Source organism: Coregonus clupeaformis, chromosome 13 (genome assembly GCF_020615455.1).
Source record: "Coregonus clupeaformis isolate EN_2021a chromosome 13, ASM2061545v1, whole genome shotgun sequence".
NCBI lineage: Eukaryota > Metazoa > Chordata > Actinopteri > Salmoniformes > Salmonidae > Coregonus > Coregonus clupeaformis.
In genome coordinates this window covers 41,452,278-41,469,340 of record NC_059204.1, presented here as the reverse complement: position 1 = coordinate 41,469,340, position 17,063 = coordinate 41,452,278, and the positions used below count along the sequence as shown (strand labels likewise).

General features: G+C 42.5%; 1 protein-coding gene across 2 annotated transcripts in view; it reads right to left on the bottom strand.

Moving 5' to 3' along the window:
• Window positions 1–17,063, bottom strand: part of LOC121579479 (pyruvate carboxylase, mitochondrial-like) — an 87,176-nt gene that overhangs the window by 52,345 nt on the left and 17,768 nt on the right. For both annotated transcript variants that reach the window (XM_045224426.1, XM_045224425.1), the window contains exons 2-8: window positions 16,359–16,500; window positions 16,035–16,219; window positions 15,754–15,919; window positions 15,424–15,569; window positions 15,209–15,326; window positions 11,066–11,217; window positions 6,430–6,548 (exon numbers count right to left, since the gene is read on the bottom strand). In XM_045224426.1, the coding sequence (XP_045080361.1) occupies window positions 6,430–6,548; window positions 11,066–11,217; window positions 15,209–15,326; window positions 15,424–15,569; window positions 15,754–15,919; window positions 16,035–16,219; window positions 16,359–16,500 (1,028 nt within the window). The remainder of the gene's footprint in view (window positions 1–6,429; window positions 6,549–11,065; window positions 11,218–15,208; window positions 15,327–15,423; window positions 15,570–15,753; window positions 15,920–16,034; window positions 16,220–16,358; window positions 16,501–17,063) is intronic.

Here is a 17,063-nt window from a genome sequence, read left to right as displayed (position 1 = left end):
AAACAATTGCAGAATCAACTGGAAAGGCTGAGAATAACTGACAATGATTTTATACTTCTATCACTTAATTTATACCATTATTTCTCCACTTTCTCCTGCCTCCTTTATACTCCACCTCCTCCCTCTGCAGAGAACTGTCAACCACTTTGAAAAAAAGGTTGACGACATCCGTTCCTCATTCCCTCAGGCTACTGAGCCCAATCTCACAAAACGACCTACGACTTGACCTCTTTCGATTGTTAATGTTCGATCCAAAACAGGATTGCTCGTCACCAAACAATACATTTGATGTAGAAAAGGAACTTAGAAAAGCCCTTTAAATGTATTTTTCTACAAGCAGGGTCAAACTAAAGTGTTCATTGTAAGAAAATTGCATATAACATTTTATCATTTAGTGGCTGGAACATTACATATTTCATATAATAGCTGACATTCTTGTAGCTGTGTTCACAAAATGTGTGCCCATTCAAACATCTTATTTTAAGAGGATACTTTAATTTCATGTAGTAGTAAGTGTCTGGGGGGTGAGGGGAAAAAAGCAGCTTCTGCCTCTTCATATTTTTCTTCTTGACTTGTTTTTTCATTTGGTATTCACACTGACTAAGACACAGTGTGTTAGCGATACCAAGGTCTCAGTACGACATTCAAACAAATAGAGGCAGTAATCACTTTCAACTGTAGCAATGGGTCGTTTTAAATATCATATGTTAACCAATGTTGAACATTTTGCTGTATTGGATTAACCCAACTGTTCTCCCCACTTTCTCTACCTCCAAGACAATGGGTCGTAAAAATGGCCCTTCACACCTAGGTGTGATACCATGTGACCTCACAGGACTAGAAAAGCTCTCCCCCTCTCCCAATTAAATTCAAAGGGACTTTTTACATTGCCAAAGCAAGTGAAATAAACAAAACAAAAAAGTGAGAAGACAAAATCAACAAAAAAGTATTCGATTTTGACAGTAAATATTGCTCTCAAAAAGGTTTCAAAAACAGACATCAAGTGTTATATTATTAGCTATGTACAGTGTTTTAGAAATGTGCAAATAGTTGTAGTACGCATAGTAGGAGAAGATAAACAAATATTGGTGATATTTACAATATTGTTCGCGTTCCACTGGCTGCCCTTTTCTCATAGCAACGGGCCACAAATCTTGATGCTGTGATTGCACTGTTGGATTCCAGCTTGAAATACACTTGTTCATGTTCCCATACTAGAACTTACTGATTACGTTACATGTATAAGGAATGTATATGTTAGGAGTCAAGGAAGGGTAAAGAGGAACTAGGTGTGTGGAAAGTTACTGAGTGAGAAAAGGGGACATGCAGAAAGTTCATATTTTGTTCAAATATATGGTTATTGTTGAATATGAACGTTCCTAAGGAGGGAGGCAAAAGGGCAACAGTCTAGTTTCAGTTCTTGAAATGGCAGACCAGTTGCTGAGGAACCAGGACCACGAGGGATGTGGAACTCAACTTGAGATAAGGTCAACAGTTGAAGAGAGAAGACACAGCTGTGAGGGGGGCCACAGGGTAACACCCCGAAGACCATCTGATTACTGTCCTCTCACACACACACATACACTTCCACGCCAATGCGGGTCCCAGACTTAGGCAGGGCCATGAATATAAGAGGAACCTACTGTGTCTCTGCCTAACATAGGAGTGTGCATCTTAGACATGCAAGGAGATGACCCCGCCTAGTTGGACAGCATAAAAATGTGCTTGTGTGACATGTATATCTTTCTAGCTGTATTACCCAGTGAGTGAATAAACTTGGTTTGAGCTTTTTTTAGTCTTCCGTTTGAGTTTTGACTCTGTTTATTCAGAACACTGCAGTATTTTGCCTAACATATATGGGAGTTAATCAATGTTTGATTTGTTTTCAAATTCTTTGTGGGTCTGTGTGATCTGTGGGAAATATTCATCTCTACTGTAGTCATACATTTGGCAGGAGTTTAGGAAGTGAAGCTCAGTTTCTCTCCCTCTCCAACTCAATTCTTCTCCTGGACCTGCTGCTCTGTCTCTGCCCTGCTCTGGGCCCAGCAGCTCAGCTACTTCTCAAAAGGAGGTAAAGAACCTCCATCTTAGCAGACCTACCAAGGGGCCTTCGCTTTTCATGGCAAGAACTAGTAACTGATAAGTTAGGGAAAGTACCTTTTAGGGAAAGAGTACGCCTCTACCTGCAATTTAGTACATTTCTAATTGGGGCTGAAGAACCCAAGTACAAGCAGTCTCAGTAAAGACGTAAAAGAGCAAGCATCGCCTGAACGGTACACTTAAGCTAACCTTCTTCAAAAAGGAGAAGACACTTCAGAGCACAGCCTCTGCAACTCAAGAAAGGGTCAAAAGACAAAGCAACCAGGAACACAATCCAAGGAGAACGCCAAAAGCATAACAACTTCGGACCAAAGGACACACGGCCACTTTGATCAGACTAAATATGACATAATTTAATGTTCAGAATGTCAAGATCTTTACTTCTTGTCTTTCATTCAATCATTATGTTTTGTACATATATCATTAAAATGATGGTCTAAAATAATTGCGTTGTTATTCTAGTAAAGCGCTCCAATTGAGTTATTACTAAAATAATTGATAAGTCAGGTCTTCTCCGAAGACACATGTAGTCCAATAAAGGACTGGTGCCCAGATTTCATTATTTATAGTAATAATGACACACGTCAGACATACTGTAAACAGATGATCCATGCTTTTTTCTATCCTTCTCTTACCGGGAGACTCATGGGCGGCGCACAATTGGCCCAGCGTCGTCCAGGGTAGGGGAGGGAATGGCCGACAGGGATGTAGCTCAGTTGATAGAGCATGGCGTTTGCAACGCCAGGGTTGTGGGTTCGATTCCCATGGGGGGCCAGTATATATGTATTCACTAACTGTAAGTCGCTCTGGATAAGAGCGTCTGCTAAATGACTAAAATGTAAATGTTATCTAACTCCTACATCCAGAGAGCACTAGACTGAAACTGATACAGCCCCAAACTGTATTGGGGTGTAGGAAGAAAGAAAAGAGGTGGAAAATACCAAGAAAATAAAAGAGGACAGGGGGGCAGAGGAGACTGCATTGCACAAAATCAAAGATGTGATATGAGCTGGAAGCAGAGGGAGTGAAGGAGGGGGAGACAGATGAGGGGGGATTAATATATTCAGTCTGATTTCCTATTCCACTTTAATTGCTGATGCCAGGCAGTGTATGTGGCGCTGGTGTGGAGGAAGATTCTGCCCCTTTCCCTCCTAATAAACCAAAATCATTCCACTGAAAGGCTATTCTCTTCACCCCATTTTTATATGAATAAGATCCAGGTCTGTGAACCAGCCTCCGAACACACCAATCCGTTGACAAGCTTTCCTCATCCTTGTGTGCCAGTTTAGTAGTCTTCCCTCGCCTACCCGTCTCTCGTCTCCCATTCCTAATTTCTGGCAGAATAGACAAACAAACGTGCAGCTGCAATCTAGCCACAACTCAGTGATTAGAAACCCATTACAGGGTCAGTGACAGACAGCCTACACTGAGCTATAAACACACACACAGAGCGAACTGAATTAAGGGAGAGGAGTGGGAAGGAGAATTGGAGTGGTGCAAATGCTGAGAGAATTGAGGTCTGCCATAAGCCTGTCTTAACTGAATTTATAGAAGGGAAAGCACAACAGCACAATGACCTCCAACCAGTGTATATGGGCTCCATACCGCAGGATACTGTTCCTAAAGCCCGTTTCAAGAGGTGGTGTTATATCATGGTAATGTAAGAAGATATTATGAATGCACCAAAAACGATTAGATCTACGATGACTGAAATGAGAGAAATGCATTAGGCTTCATGTGAAAGGAGGAAAACTGGGATGTTATGAGACTGGAGAGGTTGCAGAGTTCAAGGAATTAACACATTACGATGTCATGGGCCATTTCCAGTGATTCCCATTACCACTCAATAGGCAGAAGGGGTCCTTAATTGGTCTTAATCACAGTGACCAATTTAAAGTCATGATACAGGCAGAGGCAGACAGCCAAAAACAGAGGTGTAGTGTAATAGCCTACTCACCGGAGCGCTAAATTCAGACCTGATAATTCAACACGTAGTCGCAGGAGAACATAGCCAGTGGCTGGGGTTATGGCATGAATGCTTCTTTGGCGAGTAAGAATCAAGTGCATTACAGTCATGTACCTATCCAGAGCCAATCACTCAGAGCAGTGCTCCAGCAGAATGCCAATTGCAGTCTGACAGTTTCCATTCAATACGACAAGATGGACATTTAGAATGAATGAACCTACATTCCTTCCACATGACTAGACAGGAATACAGAAGTCTCTGCCAGGTGCACAGAAGAAAAGTCATACATATCAATCTGTGAGAGAGTAGTGTGTATGTGCACACAACAAAGTAACACTTAAAAAAGATGCTGCATTGCTTTCATCCCTCCTGAATGATTACTTTAGCTGCATCTGATAAGTGCACAACCCATGGCTATTGTCAGTGTTTGAACTTTGAATGCATGAGACAGGTGAGATTTGGCACTTCATCATCTCTAGTCTCAAGAGTAGGAACTCCAAATGATATAGCACTGCAAGACTTTATTTGTGGACTAGGATTCTGGCTCTGAAAGTAGAACTCACAGACAATCTAGACTGATTCATATGGAAAGGAAAACTTCATAAGAACATAACGTCCTAAACTGTCTGCTATCTCAGTTCATTTACTTAATCATTACAAAACTTCTATAGGGTTCCTTTGCTTGGTCACAGCAAAGGAACCCTATAGTCCTGGACTAGAGTCAGTTAGAAAAATGTATTGAAGTGTCACTCAACAATGATACAAAATACGATATTTCTTTTAACCACTCAAATTGACACAAACAATCATAGCCAGACAAGGTAAAAGCGTCATCTATAATGCAATACATCTATACAAATGTATGCATAAACAAAACAAAATACAGTGGATACAAATACAATTAGGCACTTCTAAAGAAAAGTCTCCATTGGAGTATAAGTCCAACACGATCATTAAGTTTGCTGATGACAACGGGGGTAGGCCTGATCACCGACAACGATGAGACAGCCTGTAAGGAGGTGGTGGTCAGAGACCTGGCAGTGTGGTGCCAGGACAACAACCTCTTCCTCATTGTGATCAAGACAAAGGAGATGATCGTGGACTACAGGAAAAGGAGGGCCGAGCACGCCCACATTCTCATCGACGGGGCTGTAGTGGAGCAGGTTGAGAGCGTCAAGTTCCTTGGTGTCCACATCACCAACAAACTATCATGGTCCAAACAGAGGGCACGACAACGCCTATTCCCCCTCAGGAGACTGGAAAGATTTGGCATGGGTCCTCAGATACTCAAAAAGTTCTACAGCTGCACCATCGAGAGCATCCTGACTGGTTGCGTCGCCGCCTGGTATGGCAACTGCTCAGCCTCCGACCGCAAGACGCTTCAGAGTGTAGTGCGTACGACCCAGTACATCACTGGGGCCAAGCTTCCTGCCATCCAGGACCTCTATACCAGGCGGTGTCAGAGGAAGTCCCCAAAAATTGCCAAAGACTCCAGCCACCCTAGTCATAGACTGTTCTCTCTGCTACCGCAAGGCAAGTGGTACCGGAGTGCCAAGTCTAGGTCCAAAACGTTTCTTAACAGCTTCTACCCCCAAGCCATAAGACTGCTGATCCGCTAATCAAATGGCTACCCAGACTATTTACATTGACCAGCCCCTTTAAGCTGCTGCTACTCGCTGTTTTATTATCTATGCATTTTCACTTTACCCCTACCTACATGTACATATTACCTCAATTACCTCAACTAACCTGTACCCCCGCACATTGACTCGGTACCCCCTGTATATAGCCTTGTTATTGTTATTTTATTGTTTCCCTTTTATTTTTTACTTTAGTTTATTTAGTAAATATTTTCTTAACTGCATTGTTGGTTAAGGGCTTGTAAGTAAGCATTTCACGGTAAAGGGACCTCTGACCTACAGGATTATATGGGTTTGACGTGTTGTTTCCACCAGTGGAGGCTGCGGAGGGGATGACTGCTCATAATAATGTCTGGAACGGAGCGAATGGAACCACGTTTGATGTATCTGATACCATTCCACCTATCCGCTCCAGCCATTACCATAAACCCGTTCTCCCCAATTAAGGTGTCACCAGCCTCCTGTGCTTTCCACCTATATATTATTATTTTCAGATCAGTTGACACAATGGGGAGAAGACAACATAGAAATGAATCCCTTCAGAAGTATTGGGAACCAACCTTTATACAACCCTTCAAGCGTCTTAAAAAGACTGAGCAAAAGGACAGTCTCAAAACGTAAATGACACTTGACATGAACAGACATATAATTTGACCAGACAGGGTACAGTCTTACAGTTTGTCAGAGGTGACATGGTAATGCCAGGTAATGGCTGTGACTCACTCCGTGATCTGCTCTGTAACAGTGTGCTCCACCTGCAGGCGGGAGTTGACCTCTATGAAGTAGTGCCTTCCATGTTTATCCACCAGGAACTCCACTGTGCCAGCATTCTCATAGCCCACCTGCACACACAGACACATCCAAATTAGATACAAACCTCTAATAGGCTACTTCAAAACTACCTGAGGACATGTCAATGTCACGGTTAATAAGGCACTGTTATACAAAGGGGGGGGGGTGTATTCAAATACTCCTTCTTAAAAGAGCTTTGTTGCTCACATTTAATTACTTGCTTTTTGTCCAATATAGTGTATACAGTCAGCTTTCCTTCATGGGCAGCCCTATAAATAGTAAGGTATTGGTAGAAGAAAGTATGATTGAATTTCTTGCTACATTCTCATATTCCGAATTCTATTTGAAGAGATTACAAGTTCTGTGTTCCAAAAGTTTAAATTATCTTGATAATATGCATAATGAATGAAGCACTCAGAAAGCAATTGTAAATCTGAATATTTTGAATATACAGACCACAAATAAATCTTCTAAAATGGGGAAGCGACAACAAGACTGACAGCTAATATCTACAAAAGGAAGAGAGCGTGTGATATCCCAGGCTGTGATTATAGTTCTGAATGTCCGTGCTGTCTGTAAGAATGACAGCGCTACTACAGCTCAGGCAAGGAGGCAACAGGATATCATTTATCAGACCATTTCCCCCTCCACATCACTGCGTGGGCTTGAGATTGTGCCGGCCAAAATTCACTGAAATCTGATCCAATTTATCTTTGTAATTCATCCCTCGCTCCAAAACTCATCTCTGCCAACCAGGCAGGCACCCTCTCATCCATTCACACAGTCCATGTCAAGGTGCAGGCTCACGGCCAGACAGTTTATGTCACACACTACAGAGACCCCACAAACAGACAAAAGGGACAAGTACTGTGTATGTATTCCAATAATGTTTGGAAATAAGTGTTAGGAGAGCCACAGCAAATAGTAATATTCATTTCAGTCCAATTAAATACCCTGCTAGCAGGACACCTGCTTGCGCCCGTATTCCACTCTAAAAGATATTCTGTGAATTTCTCAAATTTGCATAGAACAGGCTGTATTTCATAATGGTCTTTGTATACTTAAGCGGTCCCATATCTACTGCCTACTGTTAGTATTATGGCAAACTGTTAAGATATAGCAAACATAAGGAAAGGTATGGAGAAGCAGGTGTTCCTGAAAACCACAGGGTGTTGGAAGTTAAACAGTACAGCATCACTACAGAGACTGGCATGTGGATAGAGAGGTTTGATTAGAAAGGGAGGGGAACAGATGGCATTCCACAGAGGTGTAGAGGATGCAAGATGGAGGGAGGAGGAGAGGGGGGTGAGGTACACAACAGCAGAGCGAAACACTGGGCTGCCATCACCAAGGATAGGTACTGTACGTGCAACCACAATAATTCAGAAACTAAAGCAATCTGCGGTGTGTAAAATATGAGTTGAGAACAAAAATGCAGGGCTTTCATTTGGAAAGAGTGTGTGTGTATGGGGGAGGGATGAAGCAAAATATGAAATTCAAGGAGCATGTGGGCAAGAAGAACAAAGCAGTAGGAGTAGTAGGAATGCTGTGAACCCCCTAGCTGGCCTGTGTTTAAGAGGATTTGGGGTAGAGCAGCTATCACCATGGAAACCACAGACATAAAATATTTTTCCCAGCATTGGTTTCTCTCTCTAGCAGTTATTCTCGTTATATTTTGTGACCTTTTCAAAAACTACCTGTGCTAGCTTCCCTTGACCAGAGCTTTCCAAATCACTGAAACAGACTTGGAATGACAACCATTTCTGGGCTTGGAGTAAAACCACTTTTATCCACTCATGTCTCTGCTCACAATCCCATCAAAATATGTGGAGATTTATCTTTCGATTGCACCATAGGTCAGTTAAGGCAAAACAAAACAGAATAAAGCAGAACATAAAACCTGCTGATGTTGTCCATTAAAGGGGTGCACCTGTAACAGGCCTACATCTCTTTAACCGCTATGTAGCAACACATGTACATTCAATTCAGACAAGGGAGATAATTATAACCACACCTTGACACGTGAGTATCAATATTGTAATGTATCATTAAAGTAATAATTTATTATTTTTGTATTCTAGTGAAAATTCTCTCCCAACTCAAATCCTTAATAAGTCTACCTAAAGCATGTTTCACACTGATATTTCAGTCCACAGCTTACTCTGGAGATAACAGGCTGGCCCACCCTCTTTTAATCAAGTAGTTCTTTGCAGTTTCCTAAAATAACTGCAGTGCAGATTATTAAAATTGGGTAATGCTTTAAATGTTAATTGATAGAATTGATTGCTCTCTGAACTGATTTCCTCTCATGAAAGACTTGGGAAGTTGCTAATCAGTAAGGTGATATTTAGTGAAGGTATAAAGGCGTCCTCATGGTTCCCAGCAGAAACAGTTCTGAAGAGTTTGTGCATATATTATGACCACATTGACGTTTTTGTTAGTTTTGGACTTCGAAAAGTTTTTTTTCAGCTGTTATGGCACAAACATTTTTCTAGGGGCAAGGCGAAGTTCGGCCGAAGTCTACGCCCCTTTGTCGGTGATTGGTCAACAGTACGGATTCTTCAATAAAGCCTTTGTTGTCATTCATCGAGAGACTACTCGTCTTCATGCACATTTTTTCATTTAAAAAAATACTGCACCAAACATCTTAGTTCGATGTAAAATTGTGCGACTCAGATCTCCTCTGCAAAAACTTCAAAATTAATGACAGATGTGAGTTATTTTAGATTAATTCTAACTATTTTGAGGAACCGATATTGGCTACGGCATCTCAAAATGGACAGTACCTATTGCCACTTTTTCTTGTTTTTAAAGCGAAGGTCTTAAGGGAGTATGCAAACACACTAGCTCCGGTTCGCCGAGTTCGGCTAGGAACCAGCCTAACTGTAGCATGCTGACGCCTTTCGGGTGAACATTATCGTCCTTAGATACAGCAGAAGAGGTCATCGACTTGACAGATGTGGGATCCATAGATAAACATAGCAGAATCACTGGACATTAAAATGTACTCTTCTCTTCATTTAGAGATAAGACTTATAAACTTATCCTCCGGCAAACTAAACTGTTTAAAAATTAAAATGGAAAAAACGTCAAATCCCTTTGACATGAAAAGCTAGACGCTAGTGGAAACCCATACTGAAGGACTTAACGCATCTGATATACAATCAAATATTATTGGTCGCATACACATATTTAGCAGATGTTATTACGGGTGTAGCGAAATGGTTGTGCTCGTCTGGGAGCAGACTGACAGTGAACCATCACTGGCAGGGTTGTTTTTGTTAGGAGAGCAGGTTTCTAGAAGTACAAGCCAAATGTTCTCATTTCAGCTCTTCATTCCTCACTGCCATACGATTGAACAGATGGAGCTTAATTCTGTCCCTCACTCACACCCAATTTCTTTCCCCCACTCCCCTAACACAGAGACTAATGCTAATGTACTCAACAGTGGGGGCACATTAAAATAGCTTCCTCTCCCTCAAAACACATGCACATAACAAACGTATCACACCCCTGCCTCTCTTTTCCATCCCCAAAACAGACAGCAAACAAAGCAATACAGAAGATAAGGCAGGGATAAGCACTTGCAGGACAGCTAGCTCAAGGGTACACATGACAGGCTCACCAGCTACTGTGTATACAACGTTTAATAAGCTTATCACACACAGGATGGGGAATCAGTGGGATACAACTGTCACTAGTAATTGTTCTCATGTCAAAGTAATTGCTTCCACCTCACAATAACAAACAGAAAGCCAGCTTGATTGCAATCAGGAAATTCTGCAACTGCATATTCTTTGTGTGTGGGAGTCCCACAAGCTTGCTAGTGGTGTCCCTTCCGTAACTATCGATGTTGTTAAACGCTGCCATCTAGTGTGCTTATCGGTAGCCTGCAGGTGAAACGTCATTCCCACTGCTTTAATTACGGCTCCAGTCTTTTCTTTATCCCTGTAGGTCACTTTTATTCATCTAAATGGCTCCCTTTGTCTCTCTAAATCCATTTCTTACACAACAATATTTTCATCCTACTCCCACACTTCTCCACTGCCTCTCTGAGCACAACAATAACACAGAATGAGAACACCTATTTGGAAAGGCTCAGAGTTTCTTATAAGTGACTTCAAATGCATTGTGCTTTGAAGACACTGGCTTTATTTAATGTCTACTAAAAAAACAAAATAACAAAAAACAATTCTAACCGGCCATACAGACTGGAGGGGATAACGACAGGAACGAGGGAAAGGAAATTCTACACTATGAGCGGAGACGTTTGAATAAAAGGAAAAGAACAAAGTTGAGTTTCTCACCCGTAATTTTTCATGCCTACGGTGTTAGAAGTGTTGTTGCAAAGTAAAACCACACTCCATTCAGACAATAATGGTCTTATATGCCATTCAAAAATGCAAATACAAACAGCTCTGTCATTTCAAAGGCAATAATGCCAAGATTCTAAACATTCTAAAAAAAAGTACTGAATTCATCTAAATGCCTATGGAATATAAGTTTTAGCTAGACACTACCTATTAAAAGAATGCTTCAAAGTGTATGGGTGTGTTGCATTCTGTACCTGTCTGGCCAGGTTGACAGAATCAGCAGTGAGTCGGTCCCGGAGGTGGGGGTCCAGCTGTACAGCCGGGGCGATCTCCACCACCTTCTGGTGCCTCCTCTGGATGGAGCAGTCCCTCTCATACAGGTGGATAACATTACCATACTTGTCACCTGGGAGAGACAGGAATGTCATTAGGTCTTACAGGCATAAATAACTTGTAGACCTAAGTATCTGTACTGGTGTGCGTGTGTGTGTGTGTGTGTGTGTGTGTGTACACACACAGTGCATTCGGAAAGTATTCTGACCCATTCACTTTTTCCACAATTTGTTACGTTACAGCCTTATTCTAAAATGGATTAAATTATTTATTTTTTCCTCAATCTACACACAATACCCCATAATGACAAAGCAAAAACAGGTTTAGAAATTGTCAGACCCTTTGCTATGAGACTCGAAATTGAGCTCAGGTGCATCCTGTTTCCATTGATCATCCTTGAGATGTTTCTACAACTTCATTGAGTCCACGTGTGGTAATTTAAATTGATTGGATATGATTTGGAAAGGCACACACCTGTCTATATAAGGTCCCACAGTTGGCAGTGCATGTCAGAGCAAAAACCAAGCCATGAGGTCGAAGGAATTGTCCATAGAGCTCCGAGACAGGATTGTGTCGAGGCACAGATCTGGGAAAGGGTACAAAAACATTTCTGCAGCATTGAAGGTCCCCAAGAACACAGTGGCCTCCATCATTCTTAAATGGAAGAATTTTGGAACCGCCAAGACTCTTCCTAGATCTGGCCGCTCGGCCAAACTGAGCAATCGGGGGAGAAGGGCCTTGGTCAGGGAGGTGACCAAGAACCCAATGGTTACTCTCACAGAGCTCCAGAGTACCTCTGTGGAGATGGGAGAACCTTCCAGAAGGACAACCATCTTTGCAGCACTCCACCAATCAGGCCTTTATGGTAAGAGTGGCCAGACGGAAGCCACTCCTTAGTAAAAAAAAACACGACAGCCCGCTTGGAGTTTGCCAAAAAGCACCTAAAGACTCTCAGACCATGAGAAACAAGATTCTCTGGTCTGATGAAACCAAGATTGAACTCTTTGGCTTGAAAGCCAAGTGTCACGTCTGGAGGAAACCTGGCACAATCCCTTTGGTGAAACAATGGTGGCAGCGTCACGCTGTGGGAATGTTTTTCAGTGACTGGGAGACTAGTCAGGATTGAGGGAAAGATGAACGGAGCAAAGTACAGAGAGATCCTTGATGAAAACCTGCTCCAGAGCGCTCAGGACCTCAGACTGGGGAGAAGGTTCACCTTCCAACAGGACAACAACCCTATGCACACAGCCAAGACAACGCAGGAGTGGCTTCGGGGACAAGTCTCTGAATGTCCTTGAGTGGCCCAGACAGAGCCCAGACTTTAACCCGATCTAACATCACTGGAAAAACCTGAAAATAGCTGTGCGGCGATGCTCCCCATCGAACCTGACAGAGCTTGAGAGGATCTGCAGAGAGGAATGGGAGAAACTCCCCAAATACAGGTGTGCCAAGCTTGTAGCGTCATACCCAAGAAGACTCAAGGCTGTAATCGCTGACAAAGGTGATTCAACAAAATACTGATTAAAGGGTCTGAATACTTATGTAAATGTAATATTTCTGGGGGGGGGGGGGGGTTAATATACATTTGCTAACATTTCTAAAAACCTGTTTTTGCTTTGTCATTATGGGATATTGTGTGTAGATAGAAACTATTTAATCAATTTTAGAATAAGGCTGTAACGTAACAAAATGTGGAAAAAGTCAAGGGGTCAGAATACTTTCCGAAAGCACAAAGTTTGGACACACCTACTCATTCAAGGGTTTTTCTTTATTTTTACTATTTTCTACATTGTAGAATAATAGTGAAGACATCAAAACTATGAAATAACACATATGGAATCATATAGTAACCAAAAAAGTGTTAAACAAATCAAAATATATTTTATATTTGAGATTCTTCAAATAGCCATCCTTTGCCTTGATGACAGCTTTGCACACTCTTGGCATTCTCTCAATCAGCTTCATGAGGTAGTCACCTGGAATGCATTTCAATTAACAGGTGTGCCTTGTTAAAAGTTAATTTGTGGAATTTCTTTCCTTCTTAATGCGTTTGAGCCAATCAGTTGTGTTGTGACAAGGTAGGGGGGGTATACAGAAGATAGCCATATTTGGTAAAAGACCAAGTCCATAATGGCAAGAACAGCTCAAATAAACAAAGAGAAACAACAGTCCATTACTTTAAGACATGAAGGTCAGTCAATATGGAACATTCCAAGCACTTTGAAAGTTTTTTCAAGTGCAGTCGCAAACCATCAAGCGCTATGATTAAACTGGCTCTCATGAGGACCGCCACAGGAATGGAAGACCCAGAGTTACCTCTGCTGCAGAGGATAAGTTCATTAGAGTTACCAGCCTCAGAAATTGCAGGCCAAATAAATACTTCAGAGTTCAAGTCACAGACACATCTCAACATCAACTGTTCAAAGGGGACTGTGTGAATCAGGCCTTCATGGTTGAATAGCTGCAAAGTAACCACTACTAAAGGACATCAATAAGAAGAAGAAGAGACCTGCTTGGGCCAAGAAACACGAGCAATGGACATTAGACCGGTGGAAATGTGTCCTTTGGTCTGGAGTCCAAATTGGACATTTCTGGTTTCAACCGCCGTGTCTTTGTGAGACGCGGTGTGGGTGAACGGATGATCTCCGCATGTGTAGTTCCCACCGTAAAGCATGTAGAAGGTGGTGTTATAGTGTGGGGGTGCTTTGCTGGTGACACTGTCTGTGATTTATTTAGACTTTAAATTCTGCAGCGATACGCCATCCCATCTGGTTTGGGCTTAGTGGGACTATCATTTGTTTTTCAACAGGACAATGACCCAACACACCTCCAGGCTGTGTAAGGGCTATTTGACCAAGAAGGAGAGTGATGGAGTGCTGCATCAGATGACCTGGCCTCCACAATCCCCCGACCTCAACCCAATTGGGTTTCTTTGGGATGAGTCGGACCGCAGAGTGAACAAGTGCTCAGCATTTGTGGGAACTCCTTCAAGACTGTTGGAAAAGCATTCCAGGTGAAGCTGGTTGAGAGAATGCCAAGAGTGTGCAAAGCTGTCATCAAGGCAAAGTGTGGCTATTTGAAGAATCTCAAATATAAAATATATTTTGATTTGTTTAACACTTTTTTGGTTACTATATGATTCCATATGTGTTATTTCATAGTTTTGATGTCTTCACTATTATTCTACAATGTAGAAAATAGTAAAAATAAAGAAAAACCCTTGAATGAGTAGGTGTGTCCAAACTTTTGACTGGTACTGTATGTTATGGAACCTAGCAGGAGTGAAACTTTGGCGCAACTCCATACGATTCAAGAGATTACATGTTACCCCAGGAAACCAATTGCAGGCGGTAACTGTAGATAACTAGGTAGCTTTATTCACGTCAGGGGAATTTTGCTGAGTGCGGTGCAACTCCATCCGGTTCAAGGTTGCTGCATTCACATCAGGGGAACATAGCTGGGGTGAAACTTAGTTGCAGCTCCATACGATATGATATGTGGCTCTGTTCACGCCAGGGAAACTGAGTAGGAGTTAACGTCGGTGAAACTCAACATTATTATTGCATTTCCATTTCCGTTTTCTTGTGTTGCACTTGCATTCAGTAGCATCCATGAATCACATGATTATGTATGATTAGTATTGACTTTAAAAGGAAGAACCAAGGACACAGATGATTCCTGATATTGTGAGATTCTCTCTGGTGTTTACAGAACAACTGGTGCTAAGAGATTAGGATGTCAGGACCTGCTTAGGACAAAGCAATTGTAACAGGAGCAAAGGATCGCAATAAGGGAAATGAATGGCTGCAGTATTGACATTATAATGAATGCATGATGCATGGAAAACTAAGTCATAAATGTATCAAAGCATGTATTCTTATTCTAAATGTATGTAGTTCTGTCCTTGCGCTGTACTTGTCCATTAATGTTATGTATTATGTCATGTTTTATGTTTTGTGTGGACCCCAGGAAGAGCAGTTGCTGCTTTAGCAGTAGCTAGTGGGAATCCTAATGAAATACAAAATCCTAACGTCCCCCAAAAATAGTCTAGCAAACAAACTCACCCAGGATCTGCACTTCAATGTGTCTGGGTCTCTCAAGATACTTCTCCACGAACAAAGCACCGTTCCCAAACGCAGCCAGGGCCTCGGAGTACGCGCGCTGATAGTTCTCCTCCAGCTCCTACACACGTCGACCAATGGGGATCAACAAGTCAACCACCACAAAGACAAAACACTCAGATTGGAGCCCCGATTTACTCCCAGATAGCTCTACTCACCTCATACTCTTTGACCACCCTCATACCCCTGCCCCCACCGCCATAGGCAGCCTTGAAGATGATGGGAAAGCCATAGGTTTTGGAAAACTCCTGGGCCTCCGATAGGCAAGTGATGGGGCCGTCTGTCCCTGGTACCACTGGGACTCCTGGAAGCAAAATCAAACAATATGAAGTTAGCTGAACGTAACTCAACTTTTACTTAACCGTACGCAATGTCAGCTATACGTCAGCTATGATTCTGCTGAAAAAAGACAAAAGTAAAACCTAAAACTCTGATGAAACAAACATCCATCAGACAGGACTGAGAATGACAGCTGGTGTCCAACCTACCTGCACGGACAGCGATGGATCGAGCCTCCACCTTGTCTCCCATCTTGCGCACCACTTCAGGGGAAGGGCCAATGAAGCGTACCCCAGCATCGGCACACGCCTGGGCAAAGTCTGATCTCTCAGACAGGAAGCCGTACCCAGGGTGGATGGCATCCACATTATTCTCCTGAGAATAAAATATATGATACGAAAAAGATGTAAGACAGTGTAAAGGTGTGATCTTAAAATGCAGTAAGAATTGGTTCAGAAAAGTTTGAAAGACACATATTCATGTCGCAGACCTTAGCCACTTTGATGATGTCAGGGATGTCCAGGTACGCAGCCACGGGCGGCAGGCCCTTCCCTATGAGGTAAGCCTCATCTGCCTTCTGCCTGTGCATCTGGCCTGTGTCCTGTTCAGAGTAGACAGCCACCGTCCGGATCCCCAGCTCAGTGCAGGCCCGGAACACACGGATAGCAATCTCACCTACAAGTGGTTGGATTAGTCAGCTGTAATCATGCACTCAGGAAAATTCAATTATGTGGTGAGACGAAACTAGCTATAACACATTGGCTGACATTTCGGTGTCTACAGAATGGCCAGGGTGGGAGAATGGTTACTCTACCTCTGTTGGCCACCATAACCTTTTTGATGGGCTTGTACTCCAGAGTCTGAGGGGAGTTGTGGGTGGAGCGGGACAGGCAGCAAGCCCTCCTGACAGCCAGCAGCCCCAGGGCTGAACGCATGCCTCCAACCTGCAGCAGCATCTACACAGGTCAAGGACAGGAAGGGGGGGGGCAAGAATAGGAAATAATTAGTAAAATGCAACACAGGTCCTGACCTATACAGTGAGGGGAAAAAGTATTTGATCCCCTGCTGATTTTGTACGTTTGCCCACTGACAAAGAAATGATCAGTATAATTTTAATGGTAGGTTTATTTGAACAGTGAGAGACCGAATAACAACAAAAAAATCCAGAAAATCGCATGTCAAAAATGTTATAAACTGATTTGCATTTTAAATGAGGGAAATAAGTATTTGACCCCCTCTCAATCAGAAAGATTTCTGGCTCCCAGGTGTCTTTTATACAGGTAACGAGCTGAGATTAGGAGCACACTATTAAAGGGAGTGCTCCTAATCTCAGCGTGTTACCTGTATAAAAGACACCTGTCCACAGAAGCAATCAATCAGATTCCAAACTCTCCACCATGGCCAAGACCAAAGAGCTCTCCAAGGATGTCAGGAAAAAGATTGTAGACCTACACAAGGCTGGAATGGGCTACAAGACCAATCGCCAACAGCTTGGTGAGAAGGTGACAACAGTTGGTGC